General features: G+C 45.9%; 1 protein-coding gene across 11 annotated transcripts in view; it reads left to right on the plus strand.

Annotated features, from left to right (window-relative positions):
• UBR4 (ubiquitin protein ligase E3 component n-recognin 4) overlaps nt 1–24,238 on the plus strand; it is a 2,329,353-nt gene that overhangs the window by 2,014,827 nt on the left and 290,288 nt on the right. For all 11 annotated transcript variants that reach the window (XM_078642504.1, XM_078642505.1, XM_078642507.1 and 8 more), the window contains 2 exons: nt 6,597–6,687; nt 23,314–23,398. In XM_078642504.1, the coding sequence (XP_078498630.1) occupies nt 6,597–6,687; nt 23,314–23,398 (176 nt within the window). The remainder of the gene's footprint in view (nt 1–6,596; nt 6,688–23,313; nt 23,399–24,238) is intronic.

Below are 24,238 nucleotides of genomic sequence, written 5' to 3' on the forward strand. Positions count from 1 at the left end.
TCCCCTGCGCCGCACGTTGTGGCGGAGGTCATTCCGGCGTCTCCCTCGGCGCCGGCTGACGTTGACCGGACTCCAATCGCGGACTCTACAGCGCCAGGCCGGCGTCGGGTCGTTGGCTCGTCTTCGGATGCCTCCTCATCTCCAGAGGTTCGGCACTTGCTGGTTTCCACCTCACCAGAGACAGGTAGACGTGTCATGGCTTTTCCCCCCAACGTCGTCTAAAGACGGCTCTTTACTGTTGCCGCAGCCGCTGTCTTCGCCGGAGGCACTGAAGGTTCCCCACTCCTCGGCACCCCTTCCTCCTTTACGGACTTGGCTTTTCATTCCTCCGGTTGGACTGGGGGACGGCTGCCTTAGCTTGCAGCCGTCACCCACAGAGGAGCTGCTTTCTCCACCGCGGGGCCCTACGGAGGCGGGTGCTGCCTTCGCTCGCGCTGTTTCCACAACTGCGAGAATTTTGCATATGGGTGATCCAGCTGCCCATTCCCACACGGATCACCTTCTGGAGGTCCTCCATCAGGGCTCTTTTGGTAGGGAGCTGCTGCTTCCCTTTGAGGTTTGCTCCATTCTTCTCTTTTGGGGGCTTGGGGCCGTCCCGCCACGGGGGACCCGGTGCTCCAACACCTTCTGCACCGCCACCATCCTGCACCGAGTAATCCTGTGTGTCTTTCCATCAAACCCCTCTACCAGAGGCCCTCGTTTGCAGACTGCCTTTCCCTCTCTACCATCTATGTTGTCTCCCCCTTTGATGGCTCCCGCCTCTTTGGCGATCAGGCCGACAATGCACTGGAGCGCTTTAAGGACTCATGGGCCACGGGCAAGTCTTTGGGTCTTTCCCCATAGAACCCTGCCATGCCTGGGTTTCGTTCCTTTCGTGGACAGGGCAGAGGCACCCAAGCATGCTCCTCCAACAAGCCTGTGCAGAACCAGCCGTGGCCGTGGATTCCGCAGGGGCGGGTCTGGTAACCAGCGCGTGGGTCAGTCCACCTCCACCCCCGCTGCCTCCGCCTCTTAGCCTTCCTAATCCGAGCTTCAGGGAGCACCCCACGCCGGTGGGTGGCAGGGCCTGCCACCACCTCCACCACTGGCGCAAAATTACATCAGACAAGTGGGTGCTGCAGATAATCTGTCAAGGTAACTCACTCCCCTTTCTGTCCTCCCCTCCAGCCATGCCACCTCTGTACCACCGCATGTTGGGGGATCATTAGGCTCTTCTCCGTCAGGAAGTCATGGTCCTCCTGGCCAAGGGGGCCATTGAGTGCGTTCCCGGTCAGGAAGTAGGGAGTGGCTGTTATTCCCACTACTTTCTTGTCCCCAAGAAGGACAGGGAGGGCCTGCGCACCATCTTAGACCTCCGGGACATCAATCACTTCCTCCGGAAGGAGAAGTTCATGATGCTGACTCTGGCTCAGGTCCTGGCTACCCTGGAGACTGGATGGTAGCGTTGGACTTGCAGGGCGCTTATTTCCACATCCCCGTCCTGCCGGCCCACCAGCGCTATCTGCGGTTCACGGTAGGCCAGGAGCATTTTCAGTTTGCCATGCTCCCCTTCGGCCTTAGCAGTGCCCCTCGGGTGTTCACGAAGGTGATGGCGGTGGTCACAGCTCATCTGCGCAGGTCGGGGGTTTCAGTCTTCCCCTACCTCGACGACTGGCTGTTGAAGGCGGGCTCGCCCCAGGCTGTCGTCACCCACCTCCAGACTTCAGCCAACCTCTTGCATTTGCTGGGGTTCTCCATCAATGAGCCGAAGTCGCACCTGAGTCCCTCTCAGAAGCTCCCCTTCATCGGAGCGGTTCTGGATTAGACGCTGTTTTGTGTTTATCCTCCCGAGCAGCAGGTCTGGGATATTCAGGCTATGATTCGGCTCTTTCAGCCTCTATCCCGGGTTTGTCAGGCTGACCCTCCGGCTTCTGGGCCTGATGGCCTCCTGCATCCTGCTGGTGACACATGCTAAATGGCATATGCGGGCTCTGCAGTGGGACCTGAAGTTCCAGTGGGCACAGCATCAAGGCAACCTGTCCGATCACATCCAGATCTCGGAGGGCGATGCACGACAGTTGCAGTGGTGGTTCACGAATCGCGATTGGGTCAGTGGCAGATCCCTCTCCCTTCCCCAACCGGAGCACACAGTGGTGACGGATGCGTCTCTCCTGGGATGGGGAGACCACATGGGAGAGGTGGAGATCAGAGGCCTCAGGTCTCCGGCGGTATCCCGGCTCCATATCAACCTTCTGGAGCTGCGGGCGATCAGGCTTGCACTGAAGGTATTCCTTCCCTCTGTCCGGGGAAGTGTAGTGCAGGTGTTCACAGACAACACCACTGCCATGTGGTATTACAACAAACAGGGTGGGGTCGTGGACCCTATGTCATGAGGCTCTGCGCCTCTGGACATGGCTGGAACATCAAGGCATTACCTTGGTGGTTCAACACCTGGCAGGTTCTCTGAAAGCCAGGTCGGACGAACTCAGCCACCAGTGCATGGTGGATCACGAATGGCGTCTGAACTCTGACGTGCTGCAAGGTCTCTTTCTGCAGTGGGGAGAGCCTTAGTTAGATTTATTCGCCACCGAAGAGAACACGCAATGTCATCAGTTCTATCAATGGAATTTCCAAGTCGGCACTTTTTGTCGCGAGTGGAGCTGTGGTCTGTTGTATGCCTTTCCACCTATACCACTTCTGCCCAGAATGCTGAAGAAGGTCAGACACGACCGGGCCCAAGTGATTCTTGTGGCTCCAGACTGGGCTCGAAGGATATGATATCCCGAGCTACTCAGTATGAACATCGATCCCCGATCCGTCTGCTTGTTCGGGAGGATCTTCTGTCGCAGCAGCACGGGACAGTCCTCCACCCAAACCTGTCAAGCCTCCACCTCCATGCATGGTGATTGAGCGGCGGCAGTTGACACCTTTCGATCTTCCTCCTGAAGTCTGTGATGTCATTCTGTCAGCCAGGCGTCCCTCCACCAAAACGGTATAAGCCTGCTGGTGGAACAGATTTGTGGCATGGTGCACAGCGAAGGCTATGGAACCCCTTTCTGCCCCTCTTTCTGAGGTTCTTCTGTTCCTTCTCTCTTTGGCCCAGCAGGGCTCTGCTCTGGGCACTATCAAAGGTTAACTTTCGGCCGTCTCCGCCTTATGACGGCTTCCAGATCAGCCTTCTCTTTTTAAGTCCCCGGTTGTTAACCGTTTTCTTAAAGGCATTACGCATACGTTTCCACCCGTACCCTTCATAATGCCTCAGTGGGACTTGAATCTTGTCTTGACTTTTCTGATGTACGCTCCTTTTGAACCCCTTCATAATTGTCCCTTACGTCTTCTCGCTCTAAAGACTGCTTTTCTGGTTGCTATCACCTCTGCCAGAAGAGTGAGTGAGCTCCAGGCCCTTTCTTCCAAACCTCCTTTCCTATCTGTTCATCCGGGCAAGGTGGTTTTGAGGACCCGTCCTTCCTTTCTGCCAAAGGTTGTCACGTCCTTCCACATCGGGCAGACCATCATTTTGCCCACCTTCTTTCCTCCTCCGCATCCTTCAAGGGAAGAGGAGATGCTCCACCTTCTGGACCCGAAACGTGCGCTCGCATTCTATCTGCACCGTACACAGCAGTTCCGGATGGATGATCAACTCTTTGTTGGCTACTTGAGCGCCAAAAAAGGTCGGGCTGTGCACAAACGGACCATCTCCCGGTGGGTTGTTCTGTGCATCAAAGCATGTTACTCCTTGGCCAAAAAGGAGCCTCCTGTGAGGCTGCGAGCCCATTTGACCAGGGAAACTGCAGCCACTACTGCCTTGGGACGCGGCGTTCCCTTGCAGGACATTTGTCTGTCGGCTACGTGGGCCTCGCTGCACACGTTTACCAAGCACTACTGCCTTGACAGTCAGGTCCGGAGAGATGGCTTCTTTGGCCGTTCTGTGCTCCGTGACTTTCTGGTGTAATCTTGTTCGCAGACACACCACCGGGGTTGGTATTGCTGTGGTATCTATTCTAGGGTAAGAAATCTATCACTAACGTTACTACTTGTGTAACGATATATCTGTAAGAGACATTAGTTCGTGATAGATTTCTTACCGCCCCACCCATCCTCCCCGTTCTGCGAACTGATTACTAGGGTTAAGGTCATCCCCTTTTAGGGCTCTAGTTTTATGCACCAGTGGTCAGTGTCTTGCATAGCTCTGCGTTTCTGCGCGGAAAGTCGTGTTCAGAACTGACGTCAGCACGCATGGGTGGTGCCTATGTACCCTCCTTGACGTCGTCTCTGCGCTGACAACGCCACTTATGGATGCGGAGCCGCAGGACGACACCTACTGACGCGCAGGGGTACTGCTAAGCAAAACTTACCGGATCCAGTCTGACGCCTGGGGATATTCTACGGTAAGGAATCTATCACTAACTAATGTCTCTTACAGATATATCGTTACACAGTAGTAACTTGTGCGTTTGGCAGCATAAACACTTCATTAGGCAGCCCAAGTACCATAACCGTATATTGGGCAGGTGAATAGGGTGACCAACCGTCTGGAAATTTCACGGACTGCCCATTATTAGAGCTGTTGTCCATAAGGATTTCTTTCATGGCGCCTTTTGTCTGTAATTCTGCACATTGCAGCGAGCTGTCCCCCTGCAAGGAGCCTGAGAGTTCTGTAACTCTCACAGCAGGGGCCAGCTCTCCGCTCCTGCTGTCATCAGTGGTCTGCAGCCGCCCCTCTCCGACTTTGGACACGCTGATATCGGCCCGTTATCATTCTGTATTTTGGCCTAATTATCACGTACAGAATGATATTCGGCTTCTGTATGCAGTGACAGCATTTGCTGGGCCTCCTCCTGAGAGAGCCCAGGGCATGGCAAACTGCTTTTGTTTATGGGCTCCTGTCACCTCACCGGGTGAGGTGGAGGTTTCATGTTTGACGCCTGTTGCCCAAGTGCATCCACTGTTAGCCTCTTAAACTGTCACACAAGCAGCGACAGTGGTACAATTACCCTTAATTATTTATTTATTTTGCTCCAGTAGTGCACAGTATCTGCTTTTGTGCTGTTAATATTTTCGTGTTACCCTGCCCCCCCCATCCTCCCCACCCTCCTTAGCTTTTACACATCACATCCTCTTGGGATGATTGATTGGATCAGGTGTTTTTTCTCAATGTGGTAGAAATGGCATGTAAGATCTGATAAGCCTTCAGCTTTGTTCTTTTTTTCATTTTTTTGTTTTGAATATGCAACGCAGGTGTTTAAGTTTCACTCACACACAACAGATGTAGTGCATGGTTGTCTCAACCGAACATAAACTTATGTTGACTTGTGCTTGTGTTGTCTATTTGCTTATGTAAAATGGTGCGACCTCCTCTGATGTCTGTAAAACGTACCCTTTGTCCAGAATATTGACCCTTTTGCCCTGATTTTTTACACTAACTGTCCTGAATTTGCACCCATGCCAGTTGGTCACCCTACAGGTGAAGCAAAGAACTTCTAGCAAAGAACTTTAAAATCTGTAATTTCAAGCAAGCCAGATGAGGGAACTTGGGCATTAGTTGCATCACTCTACACCACTCCGGTTTTGGAATGTCATTTTCACTTACAGGAGGTTTATGTGCAGGGTTAAATGTCTAAAATGTACAACCTCCTTCAGGATCAGTTCATCTATAGAACTGCATGTCTCAAAATACACTTTGCCTCACTGTATTCAAGCATGTTCACAAGACTACATTTGTCATAATGTAATCTAGTCCTAGTCAGTGCAGATGCCAGACTATCTGGAAACTCTCACACAAACAACCCTCCTACATTACCATGTAGCATGGAGTCAACAGACCACATAGGAGAAAGAATCTGAAAGTAGGATGCATAAACCTATATTTGTAGTTGTCCATTAGTTTCTAGAAGCAAATAAATAGCAGGACAGTTGACATACTGTTGGTTTTGTACGTTCGTGTCATTTTATTTTTTGATTGAGCCAATAATCATACAGTGTACGTTTTCGGAAACATGATAAATGCAGTGTCAGATATTCTGATTTTTAAAAATATTTTAATGCCTTTTCACTTGAACTCTTTAAGGCTCATGGCAAGAGTCTACAAAATGCTTTTTAGAAGGCTTCAGTTACAACATGTGAGTGACCACAAGTCTTATTTCTGGAACTTTTCATCTTCCTTGAGAAAATCACTCTTTTTACGATTTGGCTCCCATTTAATTGGCAGACTTTAGAAAGCTTTTTCAACTAATATCCTGAGATTTGGTAAGTTCAAATGAAGTTTGGTTTCAAAAGATTGCCTACATTTCTCCATCAGAGAGTGCTACATTCTTTTATCTCAGGGTTCATGTTAAAAATATGCTCCTGAGAAATTGTGTTCTGCCTCACTTGGTAACTCACAAATTGTTTGCCTATGTTCTGCTGACAGTTTGATTTTGGACACTGCAAATGCTATGAAATGGAGACTGACCAACAAATGTCTGAGTAAACTACATAATGAGGGGTTTGCGACTTTGGCAGAATTTAGACTTCGCAGATGGATGTATGCTGACATAAGAATTGTAAAACACCCAATACTGGGACATATTAATGTAGGTTACTTTATTTTTCATTCTGCGTTTTTCATTCTGGTTTAGGGACAATCCTGAGGCCACGCAGCAGATGAATGACCTGATCATTGGAAAGGTTTCTGGAGCATTGAAAGGACACTGGGCCAATCCAGACTTGGTAAGGCCTTGTACATGGTTGACACCTCTAAAGTTGTGATAAGTTTGTCAGAGTGGAAGCAAGAATTTGGCTATTCACTCCCTTGGAGGATCCAGTTGCCTTCAAGGAGGACCATGCATAAAAATGTTTCTTGAGTAAGTGAGTTTAGGCCTGTCTCTCCTGGGACGGACTGTACATCCAGAAACTTGGGAGTTGCTGAATTCATAGTGCCCAACAATGGATTTCCCACAGATTAATTATTTTGGAATTATTTATCTAAATCAGGCTAGATGTCAGAGTATTTATGTAAAATGATTTAATCCCCTCTCACTGCCATCCCACCCTGTATCATGAAACTTTTTAGTCTGTTTGTTTTCTCCGGTTAAGTGTCTTAACAAGATCTCAATACTTTGCTGGTGACACCAAGGGTTGGGGTATAAATTCAGGTGGCTGTAAGCTGCCAGAGTCATTTAAAGACTAGAGCTTTACATTCATTTCATTTGATTGCTTGTTATATTGATAAAAGTAACAAAACACATGAGCTTTTTGGTAATAAATGCTCAGCCAGGTGCACCATACTTTTGAGAGTTTGAAGTGGTGAACCCAAAAACCGAGTTTGAGGAAGTTGTGATAAATGGACAAAAAATCAGAAACAGTAATCCAAGAGAGCGACCAGGCAAAAGCTGCAGACATTCATTTGGAGTGGCACTTTATTATGGCTGCTGTGTGACTCATTTTCTGGAAGGAAGGTCTTCAGAACAGATCAGTAGTCATTTACCAAGTATATTGTCCTACATTTCAAAGAGATCTTGTCGAGTTTTAGGGTTGAGCAAATTGAATAAGCAGTACAGTGACTGGGCAGAAGGAGGGTTGGTTGCTGTAGGAAGGTGGAGGTGGCAATATCGTAGCACACATGTGAGGGTGTGTCTGGATAAGGCAGTGTCTGTGTTATAATGGATTGTGGGGGTGCATACGGTCCATATACGAGCTTAACTGCTGGGGTGAGCATCTGCTATCAGATAGCTAGACAGCTTATCTATAGTGCAGAGATAGCGGGGAGTGAGAGAACAGTGCAGGTGTTGTAATACTGATGGCTTCTATCAAGAAAACGTCCTTTTGAAGCACTGCTGGCTTCTAGCAAGAACACTTACTTTTGAAGCCCTGCCGCTAGGCTATTGCTGAAATCTAATCTTAAAATTGCTATAAAATTAATGATTGGAAGAGCGATATTAAACTGGAGGGTAATGGTGGTATTTAATAGCGTACATCTGGCTACCATGATCATGCTGGCTGTGACTGTTTTCAGTCACATGGCAAAGTCAGATAGCTAACAGAGGTTTTATGTGTGCTGTGTGTGGTACAGAATATCAGGTTGGGCGAGAGGTTGTAGTCATAAACAAAGTGGAGTTAAAGTATGCAGGATTCAGATGATTTCAGTTTTGGAAGAGTTGAGCTTACAAAATGTAAGACCCTCTGTGATACCTCATTGTTTTAGTGGATAGCCCTTCCAACAGATTTCTTATTTGAACCTTCTTATTTGCCAAACTGGGTCAATCATTTCTTCCAGTAGCTGTGCCAATCAGGGGACACATAGTGGTGCTTAACTTAAACAACTGATCCTCGAGACTTTAATCGTTGATGACATCAAAGGTATAGTGCATTATATTATGAGCATGAGTGACGTCCGTTCCATTTTTTCTGTCTTACAGATTCTCAATCTATAGTTGCTAAGATTTTGCCTATTTTTTGTTTTTTAAACAAATAAGCGATTTTTTAAATTAGGTTCCATATCTTTGAGTTTTAAAACTTTACAAAATGTTATTGACCAATACCGGTGAGTGACCTTAATTTTGAGCCTCTCCTGCTTGGATAAGACTCATGATGCAACTACATCTAAATATTGGCCTCTGATGTAATTTAAAGGCATCTCAGAGTTGGAGATAAAGGCATTACTGTTAAAGGCTTTAGCTTAAAAAATTGACTAAAATGCAGATCAGGAACATATCGAAAGTCAACAACTACTTCGTAAGTAATCTCTTAAGTGATGTCAGAAACTCAAGTACTGCCCTCACTCTGCTCTTGTTCTCAAGCAGCACATGGATTACTGTGATTGTTCCCCCAGCAATTGGTAATTTTTGGGGGGCATATCCCAGTCCACGGTTCTTTTGTCCACTGTGCCACCTCAGACAGGAACCAGCTGTATTAAAGTTTTTTTAACCCTGCTTCAAATATTCCTACTAAAGCAGGACCAGAGTTGAATTACACATAGGTGGACCTATTCCAACCTAATCTGAGCTGGCGTGATGGGCAAAGAAAGTATGGCCTGGGATAAGGGCTGATCAAAAACCAGTTGCTGAGATTAATTTAAGCATTATATACATCATTTTATTTATACTCTTTTTCAATTTATTTGAAGTTTTCACCATAATATTCACTGTTTCCTTTGCAGAGATTTTGAGTTTAGTCTATACGTGAAATTAACTGGTTATGTATAAGTTCTGTTGAATGTGTATCCCATTCAGTGCTTAATAAAAAATATAGGCTTGATACTTACTATGTAGTCATGGCAAATCATTCAGTCTTACATAGCGTCACATCTACTAATTAACAATATCCCGTTCTGACAGAAATCTTCATTATGGAACCACAATGTCTAAAAAAAGAAGAAAAAAAAAGAAATGGTGTTCGCCGCATATTGGTGTGTCACCGTCTGCATTTGAATGATTTGATCACAAAGCAAAATGTTAACATCCAAAGGTTGAAACCTCAAACAAGAACGTGATGGAGTTTGGTATACCACGATATAATCCTGAAAGGCCGCCCTCCTGGGTGTCTCAGTTATACAGCCTGTTGCCAGTATATATTTTTTCTTTCATTAATAGCAGAATATATTAGTATGACAGTATAAACCGCCAGCAGCATTTTGGCATGTTTTATTAGAAAATAAGTTAATTTTGGGACAGAGATGTACATTAATGAAACCTATTTGAGTAAAGGTGTTTATCCATATCATTGTAAAAATCATGATGGTCCCTTTATTGAAATGACTCTATCTTAGAACATAAAACTGACGTCTGGCGAAAACCTCAAAGGAGCACATGATGTTATTATGGTGGTGTTTCACTTAACCTGAAAGACAGCCATATTGAACTATGTGTCTGACATTTTATCCCTAAACAATTAATATGCTTAGTATTGATGCGATCTTTAAAGTGGCTGAGATATTTGGTACCCTAAATATCAGGAATATTTTAACATGGTTAAGTCATCCAGTATTGGGGTATCTTTCATAGATTCACATGCCTGAATCATTCCCCGTCGTCGAGGCGGGAGTCCCACGGTAAAAATATATACAATAGCAGTGCCTAAAAATTCTTGTAGTAGGCTGGAAAAGCCTAAAGGCCTAACTAGGCCTCAAAACTTAGCAGCCTATCTACATCATTATGTAAAAAGACCTGAAATAGTAGCCTCAGCCAATCAGCTGTCCTCACCCTCTAGAACCTTCCCAGCCCAGGCAGTTCTCCTCAGATTTTCACCGCACTTAGTGTGTAAGGGAGTCTCCCTGAGTGCCTACTCAGTTTTTTGGCTTTTTTGGCTTTTTTCTTCAGGAAAATGTCTGAAAAGAAGGCTCTTTTCAAGGCTTGTGGAACCTGCTTTAAGAAGAGGGTCCATGTGGATGACCAGCACTCCGACTGCATTTATTGTCTGCACCCATCACATGTTGTGAAGGACTGTAGAATTTGCCGTACCTTCCCCTCAAAAACTATCAGGGATAGGGAGGCAAGGGTTCTTTTGTGGTTGAAATCTTCTTCCACTGATGATGAGGACAAGGCCTCTACCTCCAGCAAGAGAGCCAGATCCAAGGAAAGCTCTTCTCCTGAGAGAAAGAAGAAACTTAAATCCTCTCAGAGAGCCTCTGAACCCTCAAAGAGTGCATCTTCTCCTCGGACGACAACTGTGAGTACAGCCCAGGCTAAAACTGTTTCTCTGGTGTCTGCTCATGCTACTACTTTGACTTTTACTTCTACAACTGCTTCTACGGTCACCACTTCAGCTATTACCTCACCTCTGATGTCTATAAAAATGTTGTCATCATCTGTGAAGTCTTCAACAACGAAAACGAAGTTACCAACTGGAGACGTCGACGACGGCCCCGTCTACCAAAACTTCCGGTCCATCGACGACAATCCCGTCGACGAAACCATCATCGTCGTCGACGAAGTCACCAACGACGCTCTCGTCGACGAAGGACCCGTCGGCGAAGACACCATCGACGGCCTCGTCGACGAAAGGCCCGTCGACGGCCTCGTCGACGAAGGACTCGTCGACGAAGACACCATCGACGGCCTCGTCGACAAAGGGTTAGTCGACGCAGGCACCATTGACAACGGACAAGCCATCGATGGTTCCGTCGACGGACAATCCGATTACAATGGCTTCATCGTCATCGACGACAGCAGTGGCATCTGCTCATCCGTTGCCCAATTCTACCCCTACGAAAGTCAGTATACACATTTTCAAATGAAGCCGTATCAGCGAGATTATTCCCACATTTCTCCGCTTTTACCATCACATATTTTGGAGACATATATGGAGGTAGATTCAGATAACGGTGAGGAGGATGAGGGTCCTTTAGGGGTTGCCAGTCACCCGTCTCAATTGAACATCAAATATCAGGAGGACGATGAAGATGATGACCAGGGTCATTATGAACATGAGGATTTCTCGACGCCATATCAATCACCCCATGCCAGGCCTCACCAATCTGAGACCACTACTCAATTGCCATCTACTTTAGTTCAGGATTTACAAGCAATGTTGGCCGACTATCGCCAGAGATTTCATCCAACTCCGGTTGCACCTGTAGTGCCGGCTACCCCAGTTAACTTGCCAAGGCCTTCGTCACCGCGGACATAATTGTCTCCAAGACAAGATACTGGTCCAGCACCTCAACATGACACTGATACTTCTTCTCATGATGACGATGATGACAGGGAAGAGGGCGAATTGCCAGATAATACACCTATAGATCCATGGGAGGATTACGTCATTCCTATGCCTTCACCGCCTGCGCCCCGCCCTTCAGATTCTCCACCTGAGGATATCGGCGGATTTCATAATATTATGCAACGTGCGGCAAATAGATTTGAATTGACCGTCACAGTGGAGCAGTCTGACTGCTTTTTGCATGACTTTAAAGAGGGATATCACAGAGTTACCAGAGCTATCCCCATTATTGAATATATATGGAAGGAAGGCCTCAACATCATGAAAACGCCTGCTTCCATTCCTGCAGTCCTTCCACGAATAGAGAAGAAGTATCGAGCACCATCAGATACTCCATCTTGTTTAATAGGTCACCCTCGACCAGACTCTGTCACATCACAGGCTGCACAACAGAAGTCCAAGAATCCTTCTGTTCCCATTTCCACACCACCTGACAAGGAAGGCAGGAGACTGGATGCCATTGGAAAGAAGTTCTCTGCAAATGCAGCAGCCTCCATTAAAGCTACTAATTTGTTAGCTATCTTTGCCCGTTACGATAGGCAGATGTGGTCCGATCTGTCTGAATACCTTGAGTTGATCCCTGAGGATCAGCAACAGGAGGTGCGCAGGATTGTACTGGAGGGTGAAAGGGCAGCTTCGGAAATCATTGATTGCGCCCTTGATATTTCTAACACCAACTTCCGACAATTGGCAGGTGCAGCAGTACTTAGGCGTCAAGGTTGGCTCCGGGCTACCACCTTCAGGCCTGAGGTCCAAACAAAAATCTTGGACATGGCGTACGATGGAGATTCACTTTTTGGTAAACACATCGATGACGCTTTGCTGGCAATAAAAACAGATACAGAAACAGCTAAATCCCTTGGTACCCTACAATACAAGAGGGGATCCTTTAGAGGAGCAAGAGGCCGTGGTTACTCCTCCAGGGGGAACTATTCCAACCATCAAAATCGCCAATACCAATCTCAATACAAACAACCGTACTACCAAAGCTCTTACAGACAGCCTGCCTCTGGATCTTTCTCTCGTCAGGGAGGGAAACGACGCTCAAACAATCAAGGGCGTGATTCCAACAAGCGCCAATGAGCTTTGCCGCACGTCAGCCTTTCATCCTCCCCTTCCCGTGGGCGCCAAAATTTCCGCCTTTTACCAACAATGGCGGACAATAACTTCGGATCAGTGGGTCCTGGATCTTGTCAGGAACGGACACACTCTAGAGTTTTTACAGAAGCCACCAACAACGCCGCCCAGGGGTCCCCCTCCCCCTCGTCTTCACTTACTCTTCAAAGAAGCCTTAAAGATGCTACACAAGAATGCGATAGAACGAGTTCCTCCTTCTCAGAAAGGGAAAGGGTTTTATTCTCGCTTCTTCCTCGTGGAGAAAACTTCAGAAGAGTGGCGTCCAATATTAGATCTGCGCAAACTCAACAAATATCTAAAGAAACAGAGTTTTCGCATGGTAACGTTGACGGACATTCTGAATTGTCTCAACAAAGGGGACTTTATGGCTTCTCTGGATCTGCAAGACGCCTACTTCCACATCCCTATTCACCCAAAACACCGCAAATACCTAAGGTTTCAGGTGGCTGGCGTCCACTTCCAGTTCAAAGTACTTCCATTTGGCCTCAAATCGGCCCCCAGGATCTTCACCAAATGTTTAGCCCCAGTGGCAGCAATGTTGAGGTCACAGGGAATACAAGTCTTCCCATACCTCGACGACTGGCTGTTAAAAGGACCATCGAGAAACTCCACAATGGAAGCGGTCAGGAGTTCCCTCTCCCTCTTTTCGAATCTGGGTCTGACTCTCATTTCGAGCAAATCTCAGCTTCAACCTCGTCAGGAGTTGACTTTTCTGGGAGCGGTCTTGAACACACGCCAGTGCAAGGCGTTCTTGACTCAGGAGCGGCAGAACAAACTGTTGAACCTAGCAAAACAAATCTTTGCAAGAAGGTCACTTTCAGTTCGGACATTTGCTTCCCTTCTAGGGATGTGCTCCTCTGCAATCAGCCTCATCCCTATGGCGAGACTCAGAATGCGACCGTTACAGGAGGAGTTACTTCGTCAGTGGAGGCAAGTCGACGAATCGTTCGACGACCGCATCAAAGTAACTACCAAAATGAAGCAAGCCCTTCTTTGGTGGTCGAAGGCGCCCAATTTGTCACCAGGCCTCACCTTTTTACAAGACATTCCAGAGTTCAACCTGACTACGGACGCTTCTATGGAAGGTTGGGGAGGCCACCTTCAGGACCTTCAGATCCAGGGACGATGGCCTCGTCGGTACCGACGGAAACACATCAACAGCCTAGAGCTGAGGGCCATTTTTCTATCCCTGCAAGCCTTCCTTCCCAGGATTGCGAATTCGTCCGTGCTGGTGCGTACGGACAATACCACCAGCATGTACTATATCAACAAACAGGGAGGAACGAAATCTCTCACCCTGTCGCTAGAGGCTCAGGAGATGTGTGAATGGGCCATACGCCACAGCATATCCCTCAGAGCAGAACATGTGCAAGGCGTCCAGAACTCTCTCGCCGACAACCTCAGCAGAGCTTTCACGGGCTGTCACGAATGGGAGCTCGAACAACATCAAGTAGAAAGGATATTTCAGACTTGGGGAACACCAACGCTGGATTTGTTCGCCACGCAGCAGAACAGCAAATGCCTGTTTTATGCCAGCAGGTTTCCTCAACCGAAGTCCAGGGGAAATGCCCTTTTGATGAGATGGTCCGGAATCTTTGCGTACGCTTATCCTCTGATTCCGCTCATTCCGAAGGTACTGCAAAAGATGAAGAGGGAACATTGCACTCTCATCCTCATTGCTCCCCGTTGGCCACGGCAGTTTTGGTTTCAGGAGCTCCTTCTACTATCTCAGCAGCCTCCACTTCGTCTCAAACCGACAGTGTCGATGTTAACAAGGGAGGGAGGCCAGATCCAACATCCGGATCCTCAATCACTGCACTTGCACGCTCAGTTCCTGACCTCCTAGAGTTCAAGGATCTTAACATCTCCTCAGACTGCAGGGCGATCTTATCGCAAGCCCGTGCTCAAAGTACCATCAAGACCTATCGTTTTAAGTGGAAGCGATTCTGCTCATGGTGTGAAGAGAATAATGTTCATCCACTTCAAGCTCCTCCGGAAGCCATCCTTCCATATCTGCTCTCTTTAGCTAGGGCTGGCCTGTTTTTTTCGTCCATTAAGGTGCATCTGGCGGCGATATCCAGGTTCAGGAAGAGTTCCAACAAACCATCCTTATGTTCCTCATCTTTGATCAAACAATTCCTTAAGGGGCTATTCCGAGCTTTTCCACCAGTTCGTCCCCCTCCTCCTGAGTGGGATCTTAATATTGTTCTTTCTCAACTTCTAAAAAGACCTTTTGAACCTATTCATAGGGCAGATCTAAAGTTTCTAACTTGGAAAGTGGCTATCTTACTGGCTCTCACTTCAGCCCGCAGAGTCAGTGAGATACAGGCCTTCACTGTTACACAGCCTTTCTTACAATTCTCTAAAGACTTTGTGACACTTAGGACTAACCCAAGATTCATTCCAAAAGTACCAACTCAATTCCACATCAATCAACCGGTCAAACTCAAAACTTTTTTCCCGGATCCTAAGACTTCAGCAGAGAAGGTTTTACATTCTCTGGATGTGAAACGGTGCCTGAAGTTTTATCTTCAAAAAACAAAAGACATCCGCAAATCAAATCAACTTTTTGTTGCTTATGGTCAAGCCACCTTGGGTCAAGCTGTAACAAAGGCAACTATAGCTAGATGGTTGTCTTCTACGATTGTCTTCTGTCATGACAAAGCCAACAAACCTTTAACAAGAAAGGTCAAAGCGCATTCCACCAGAACAAGGTCAGCGTCAACGGCCCTTTTCGCTGGAGTGACGCTGGAGAACATTTGCCGAGCTGCTACGTGGAAAAGTGTGCACACTTTTACCAAACATTACTGTTTGCAGTCGGCAGTTCATGATGATACAGCAGTTGGAGAAGCGGTACTGCAGCATCTTCTTCACTAAGGTTAGACTTTTTACAGTCTTTTCTTCTTCATTTGCCTATTTTGAGCATATGTTTCATTATGATGTTTTGGCGTTTTCAAATGCTGTAATGTATATAATGTACTTATGAAGGTTTTGATGCATATGTTATGTCAACAGGTTGTGCTCTATTACCTTCCTGGTTGTGTGGGGATGTATATGGTTTATTTTGTCTCCCACCTTCCTCTAACGACAGACATGATGTCACTGCTTGCTACTCTGATTCAGGCATGTGAATCTATGAAAGATACCCCAATACTGGATAAGAAAACAAGTTACTTACCTGTAACTACGGTTATCCAGTATTGGTATCTTTCATAGATTCACATGCACCCACCCTCCTCCCCGGCATGGCAGTTCTGTTTTATGGATACTCATTCTCACTTGTGCTGGGAAAATCTGAGGAGAACTGCCTGGGCTGGGAAGGTTCTAGAGGGTGAGGACAGCTGATTGGCTGAGGCTACTATTTCAGGTCTTTTTACATAATGATGTAGATAGGCTGCTAAGTTTTGAGGCCTAGTTAGGCCTTTAGGCTTTTCCAGCCTACTACAAGAATTTTTAGGCACTGCTATTGTATATATTTTTACCGTGGGACTCCCGCCTCGACGACGGGGAATGATTCAGGCATGTGAATCCTATGAAAGATACCAATACTGGATAACCATAGTTACAGGTAAGTAACTTGTTTTCTTATAGTCCATCTACTCAAAAGAAAAGAACTTAACAAAGATATATTATCTTAACAGTGGCATTCCTTCTCTGTTGCAAAATTTTCTTTCCTAAATATCAACAATGGTTTTATAACATAGTCAAGATTTAGCTTATCTACTCAAAAGAAAGCTAACTTAGCACATAGCAACTAGACGTTCACGTTTTCGAGTATTATGTATTTAACCAAGAAGGCTGCCCTGCCATATTAGAAAGGCACAGTAATTAATCTATACGTATCAAATATTCATATTGCACTTAACATATTTTGTAAACTTGTGCCAGCCCCAGACGTAATCTCTTAATACAGTCAAAACGCCATAAAGAGCAAGTATATACTCACATTAGTGTATCAGTCATGGGTTTTGATGACAAATTACCACAAATGTATGATATCCTAGTTAGCCATTGACTGGTATCTTTAAAGTGAACAGAAAAGTCCCCAAAAATACTTAACCCAAAACAGGAAATCAGAGGAGAGAATGCGATAACCATATACAAGTGATGGAAACAACCAACTTGGAGTGGCTAAATATTTCATAAAAATTTGTAACTAAAAATGTAAATCGTATTGAAAAAACGATACCCATCTCAAATAACCAGAGTCCATTTTTTACTGGAAAACTCTTAGTGTCACACCAATGTGAAGGAAATTAATTAAAGCCATTATGTTATTCAAGGAAAGGGAACCATTATGAGAAGATGCATTAACTGTATCCATGAGAAGATTGCATCTGCCATTTACAAATGACTAAGTAATGCTTATCTGGAAACGGAAATCAGAGAAGCATACTCGATAAATGTAAGGAAGGAAGCCGCCATCTTGGACTAATAGAATAACTATGACAATCTGATGGATACTTCTAACTTCAAATTCCTCACTTTTAGAATATCCACAGGTGCCAGACTTATCCCGGAAACTGTTTCAACATTGCCTCTGCACACACTGGTAGGTTGCTTCGTCTTACTCTGCAACAACCCCCTACCTCCCATCAGTGACACCTGGAGCTGCATATAAATGCCACCCAACTGTGCTGACAACAGTTCCTTTCTTTTCACGCCTTCTTGCACACATCAGGACCGAGCTCCTAACTTTTGCTCGTCAGTGGACACTTTTTTTTCTAACTCAATTATGTTCCAGTGTGCAAGGGAACATGTTCCCTCCTAAAACAACAGGGTTTAAACCTTGAAAAGACAGTCGCAAGCAGATATCTGTGATGGATAACACAACACATGTCTCTGATGTTTGAGTTGGGGCCACAAAGGCAAGTCGTGCTAGGTGTGTGTGCGTTCATGCACCTGAAAGTGATTTGAGATCGCGAAGCCAAGCTGTATGTGGCCGAACTCTAAAGGAAGTAAAAAAAGCCCCATTCCTACTCTTAGGCAAGAGCACGGACCTGTCCCCGCTCTCTGGTCCTTTCCTGTGACAGGTCTTTGTCATGGTTCAAGTTTTTGCATATGTCAAAGCCCAAAAATAAACATAAGAAGGCCAAGAGTGACTTGTCCCAGTCTTTCTATTCTTCCTCTGAGAAGTCACAAAGGCGTCAAGATGCCCTCCAATCCTGCTCTGGTCCCCCAGCAAGGAGTCGATACTGCAGCTGATCCTGATGCACCCAGAATTTCTGGGGCCATCTGTAATTATGGCTTTCACAGAAGCCATGTTGCTCATCTTTGACTGGATGAAGGGAGGCCTGCAGTTGGATTACCACTGGCAGATTCGTCCTCTGTGCCGAGCATGTCTCCTGAATCCAGTCTGGCAATATGATCCACACATGTTCCTGCCATATCTAAGCTGGCCCAGATGCCGGAATAGGATGTAGATTCTATTGTGTCTCAACCTCAAGGTCCCCTTGTGAAACAGTCCTGATGTGACCGGCTCCTGTTCACTCTGACTCAGACAAAACAGCACCTTTGCCTAAGAGCCACCCTTAAGCACTCCAACTACTTTTCTGACCAGATTTTGAACAAAGCCAGTTAGCCTTTGGCGACCATGGGTATGAATATTACCCCACAATACGAGGATGATAATTTCAACATATAAGAAGCCTCTGAACTGAACACATACCCTGGCACAGGCTGAATTTACTTCCTGGTCCCTCAAAAGAAGAGACCGCCTCATTTGCTGTGGTCATCATATGGCAGCTGAAGTCCTGGACTTACCATGGCCTGTTGAGGTGAAACCCCATGTCCTTTCAAGATTTACATCATGGGCAAATCTCGTCTGAGCCCCTACTGCCACTCAACAAAGCCCTGCCTGACCCGCCTCAGTGACAGCTGGGCTAAACTTTCTTCCTGCCCACCTGTAACTAGATAGGTGGCACAGCCCCACACACGTGCACTGGATGACCCTGCATTTTTGACGCAACACCCTACTCCAGAGATTCTGATGACTAAGTCTTCCACTTGTAGGATTATTTCAAACTCATGACCCCACACACCCTCCACCCTCTACATATGGAATTGAAGTGAACTGAGGTATTCAACAAACAAGTGTTCTTTTCAGCGGGGCGTTACCTTTGGTCACTCAGAGCTAGCTGTTTACTGGGTAGGTACTCCCATGCGTTATGGGGCATGATCTCAGAAATCCAGCCCATAATCGTGGCGCCCCAGTCCTTCCGTGGCCGGGGTAAGGAATCCAGCAGACATGTCCAAGCCCCTCAATGATGGCGAACACCCTGGTCCTGCCGCCTCTCCGGCACCAGCCTCCATTCACTTTAGTTTGCCCTTAGCTGCACACCACAATCCTGTGGGAATTGTTAATTTTCTCCACAGGTGGCTGGTTAGTAGCTTCTGACTGGTGGTGTTACATATAGTTCAACAGGGCTACACCCTGCCATTCCTTTACAACCCACCTCCTGTTCCACCTACTTTAATTAGTCATTGGGAGACCCAGTCCAGACCACAGTAAAACTCCTGATATTGTTGGAGTTCTTTGTCGGTGTGCTGAAGTGACACCTGACTCCTTTGCATAGGCTCTCTTTCATCTTAGCTATCATGGATATGGTGCGTTACACGGCCTTCCCCCTGAATCAGAGAGTTCCGAACATTGGCTTCTTTGGCTATTGGCCTCCTGCATCCTTCTGATCAACCCTGCCAGGTGGCATATGTGGCCTCTGCAGTGTGACCTGATGTCGCAGTGGTCCTTGCTCCAAGGAACCCTGGCAGATTTCGTACAAGTTTGGGAGGAGACTGCAAAATATCTGCATTGGTGGCTGCTCGACCATAATTAGACCACCAGCAGATCCTTCTCCTGACCTCATCCAGAAGACACTGGTCTACAGCAGAGAAAAGTCTCCTTGTCTACCTCTTGGATTAACAGGCCATTCGCTTTGCATTGATAGCATCTGATAGAGACTTCTAGCTGCAGATTTCTTACCTTTGAATTTTCCAGGCTTCAGGCTGGATCCAGCAACTTTTGCGTGAGCAATAAGGAATCTGCAGCTAGATAGAGTTTCTACCAGATAATGCGTTACCGAAGGTTAGTAACTTGTTCTTTCCTGCCATCCTTTCAGGGAATGCTGGTACACCACCACCATGTGGTATTGCAACAAGCAGGGCAGGGTGGGGGTAATGATGCCTGTGGCTGGAGAACCTGCGCCTATGCATTTGGCTTTATTTCCTATGCATTTTCCTGATCGTTCACCACCTGGCAGGATCTTTAAACACCAGGGCAGACAAACTCAACCAGGAATGCCTAGGCGATCACGAATTACATTTAACCCAGCAGTGGAGCCGGGCATCTTTTGGCAATTGAGAGAACCCTGGCTCATTGCTGAACTCTTTCTCGATCTCTTCACCAATGGAGAGAATTGGCAATGTCTGCACTTCTGGAAACCTCTCTCTTAGAGACGCTAGCCGCATTCCATTTAGAATGGGCATTCAGGCTATGGTCCCAATTTTTGGGTAAAAGATCTCTTCTCCCTCCTGAAACATCAGGAGAAGGTGGTTTCAATGTCCTTAGAAGTAGCCCAGCACGTGCAGTGGTGGCTAGTACTGAAACACCGGTTTTGAAAGAAGCCCTTCTATACTCTGGCAGGGGTTACTGTGATGACTGGTGTATCTTTTCTCAGCTGAGGCAGTCATCTTGTTATGCTGGAGATTTGAGGCCTCTGGTCTCTCTTCCAGTAAAAATATGTACGCCATGCTGTGCACCTGTCTCTCAAAATGATTCTGTCTTCCAGTTGTGTTCAGTTGATCCGGGTGTCGACTGGCAATACGACCACAATGTGGTATGCCAACAAGCCTCGGGGCTTAAAATCTCTGCAGATATGGCCATAGGTTCAGTTTCATGGCATTTGACAGGTGGAGAACTATTTGCAAGGGCCCGGGGGCATAAGTCAAGACCACCTCAGTCAGCGCCACCTTGCAAACGATGAGTGGCGGCTTCACCATCCATCTTCAACTTTGTGGGCACACCTCCGATGGATTCTTTCGGTCCCTAAGAGAACAGACGGTGCATACAGTTCTGCCCCATGCTATTTTTGTGTAATGGCACTGATGTACTTCATCTATCCCTTTGCTCTCTTCTTCCATTCAGGGCATTACAGCTACATTGCTTGGACCCTAGTAGGGCCCTATTTTTACAGAGAAATTGTTAGTTTTTGGTAAATGCTAAACTTTTCTCAGGTTACACTGGTGTCAAGAATAGCAAGAGCATTCATAAGTGAACATTCCCTTAGAGTCATCCCGTTTACAAAGATTAGCTCATCTACAAAGACCCTCAGGAGGGATTTGTGGGCCCATTGTACTAAGGATGCCTCTCGAGTCCTTTTGTGGGGAGTATCATGCTGGAAATGTGCATCAAAAGTACATACCAGTGATTGGCTTTCGGTTTTTTGACTCTTTCAGCTAAGGGTACCCAAAAGAATGGGTACTATGGTGAAGGTGAACTTTTCTTTAAGATCTGTAAGATTGCAGGCAATTTGGCCAGATGACAATTTTGTCTTTGTACATGTGTGACGATACAGGTGGTATGTGATGGGCTGGATTCAATAAAACAAATCTTTCAGTCAGAATTATACTCATTGAATTATTTTCCATAATGAATTACCAAACTGTTAATTAGACAGAAAATATTTAGTAAAGGGATATGTTCTTTGTTCCATGTGCATGTATGCAAAAGGTATATGCATGCCCTTCCAAGGGCAAGAAGTCTTCAGTGCATCGTACTGTTCTAACTCAGAGCTGGAAGATAACATGACAAACTCCACACAAACATACATAGCATGTGATACAACAAAGCTGCATAGTGACTTTCTGTGCTGCAGTGTGTAAAGATCAGGGGGAGTGATTATGTTAAGGACCAAAGAGGCTGGAATCAGGCAATATTGTACAATAAAGAGTACCCCTTGGACCATAGATCATTTGTATTTATAATGACTAGGGACAACATTCTTTTACCCTAGTCTCTGTTCCAATTGTGAACTGACATTCATTAATGCCTATTTGATCTGAATTTTAACAAGCAAAAACCTTTTGCAAGATGTAAAAGTAGAATCATACCAAAAAAACTTTTTTATAGTCATCAATACTTTTTTACTTCATTTTTTTCATAAAACTTATTTTAGATTTTTAGTTTTTTTGAAGATGTTACATACATATCATTGCTAAATCATATCTTCTCGTTCAGGGTAGTACTCATACATGATACCGAGAGGAACATACAGTGCAAAACCGCATACAAATCACATGAAATTGTGCAATTCAAGATTGGTGGAGTATATTTACAAATCCATTCATAATACAAATGTATTCTGTCCTACTATTTTTGTTTTGTGTACCAGGATAACAAGAACCTGGCTATCCTTGGTACTATTCAATTATTGGTTCATATAGTGAATAGCTCAGAGCATATCTCAAAGAAGTTTTTATTGAGGGGAAGTGAGGAAAAACGTTTGTCTTTTGTTAGACCTCGGTCTATGTACCCTTTATTTAAGATTGATTTCAAAAGCAGGACTGCAGATGCTCTTGGCCTAACTGAGGGGGGTGGTGGGTGTGCTGCAGGGCAGGGGGGTGCCCTCAAAAGTTATCATGTGTACAGAAGAGCAGATAAGTTACTTTTTTTCCATTTCTAATGTAGAGGGTGTCAGAGTAGACTTTCCCTTTTTAAAAAAAAAATCCTCTTTCAATACTCCCTTCACTGAAATCCAGTTTCTTGTATTGTTTTTGTTTTGTTTAACCCGTTGGCTGCTGCTGTCGGCCAACGGTCGTCGCGAGCACTACCTTGGAGGTGCTGGGCACGTCCGTTGGCTGACGTGGCCCCGCCCGTTTCTTAGCACAGCCGCACTAGCGCGGAACGTTCAGCGCAGCCAACGGGTTAAGTGAAGTTTGAAGATGGTTTGGTTGGTTCAGTGAGATTCCTTGGGTTTATACTGAATATGCTTTTATGAGAAATGTGACGCTAGAACTATTCAGCATGATTCCCTTTGTCGTCAAGACCAATCAGTGTATTTGGCCAGGGCAAGAGAATAGCTAGGCTTTCCCTTGCTTTGCTGTGCATTTCACACAATAAGAAACCAGGGTTGCAGTGGGCTGGGTCGTTTCAGTTAAAGATTCTATCTCATGGTTTGTGACAATCCATATTTGGTGTGGAAGGATCCATGTGACTTTTTACTGTGACCTTTCCATTTTTTGTAAAATGTTTGAAATGTAATCTAAATTATTACTCGCCTTACTCAAGGGGAATTTCTGAGAGCTTGGGGACAAATCATTATGTTTCAGCTGTCTGGGTGAGACAACATCCATAGATCTGTGCTGGAGGTGCAAAGATGGTTCCCTAAGATTGTGTTGTGTGATACTGTATACATGCAAAGCTGTGAGTGATGGACTAGATCAGTTCCTCTTTTCACGAATTAAGATACCTTGTTCCTGCAGTATCTCATTTGCTCTCTCATTTTTCAGGCCAGTAGCCTCCAATACGAGATGTTGCTGCTCACAGATTCAATCTCAAAGGAAGATAGCTGCTGGGAGCTGCGTTTAAGATGTGGTCAGTTAAATTACTTTTTATAGAATTTGCATAGTGCCTACATTGTAGCGCAGAAGAGCTAGCAGTTATGATGCGGTTCAGGGCAAATGCTTATAGAGATAAGGGAAGGATGTCTACGAAGGAAGTTTCATTCTGTGAGATAGAAATTGACCTGCACCAGTGTTCAAAGAATCTATAGTGAGTGACTAAAAAAGTAGGTTTAATTTATACAGGGGCTGCATGTGGGTTTAGATCACACAGGAGCTATGTTTCCATCCCATTTTGTAAAGTGAAGAAAGAAATTAATAGGTGGAGGTGAAGTAATGAAAAAGTCTGACCTTTGAGGTTCTTTGTCTCTCTCTCTCTCTCTCGCTCTCTCTCTCTCTCTCTCTCTCTCTCTCCCCCCACCTCTCTCTCCACCTCTCTCTCTCTCCACCTCTCTCTCCACCTCTCTCTCTCTCTCTCTCTCTCTCTCTCTCTCTCTCTCCACCTCTCTCTCTCTCTCTCTCTCTCTCTCTCTCCACCTCTCTCTCTCTACCTCTCTCTCTCCATCTCTCTCTCTCTCTCTCTCTCTCTCCACCTCTCTCTCTCTCTCTCTCCACCCCTCTCTCTCTCTCTCCACCTCTCTCTCTCTCCACCTCTCTCTCCACCTCTCTCTCCACCTCTCTCTCTCTCTCTCTCTCTCTCTCTCTCTCTCTCTCCACCTCTCTCTCTCTCTCTCTCTCTCTCTCCACCTCTCTCTCTACCTCTCTCTCTCCATCTCTCTCTCTCTCTCTCTCTCTCTCTCTCTCTCCACCTCTCTCTCTCTCTCTCCACCCCTCTCTCTCTCTCTCTCCACCTCTCTCTCTCTCTCCACCTCTC

Source organism: Lissotriton helveticus, chromosome 5_1 (genome assembly GCF_964261635.1).
Source record: "Lissotriton helveticus chromosome 5_1, aLisHel1.1, whole genome shotgun sequence".
In the NCBI taxonomy this organism is placed as follows: Eukaryota; Metazoa; Chordata; class Amphibia; order Caudata; family Salamandridae; genus Lissotriton; species Lissotriton helveticus.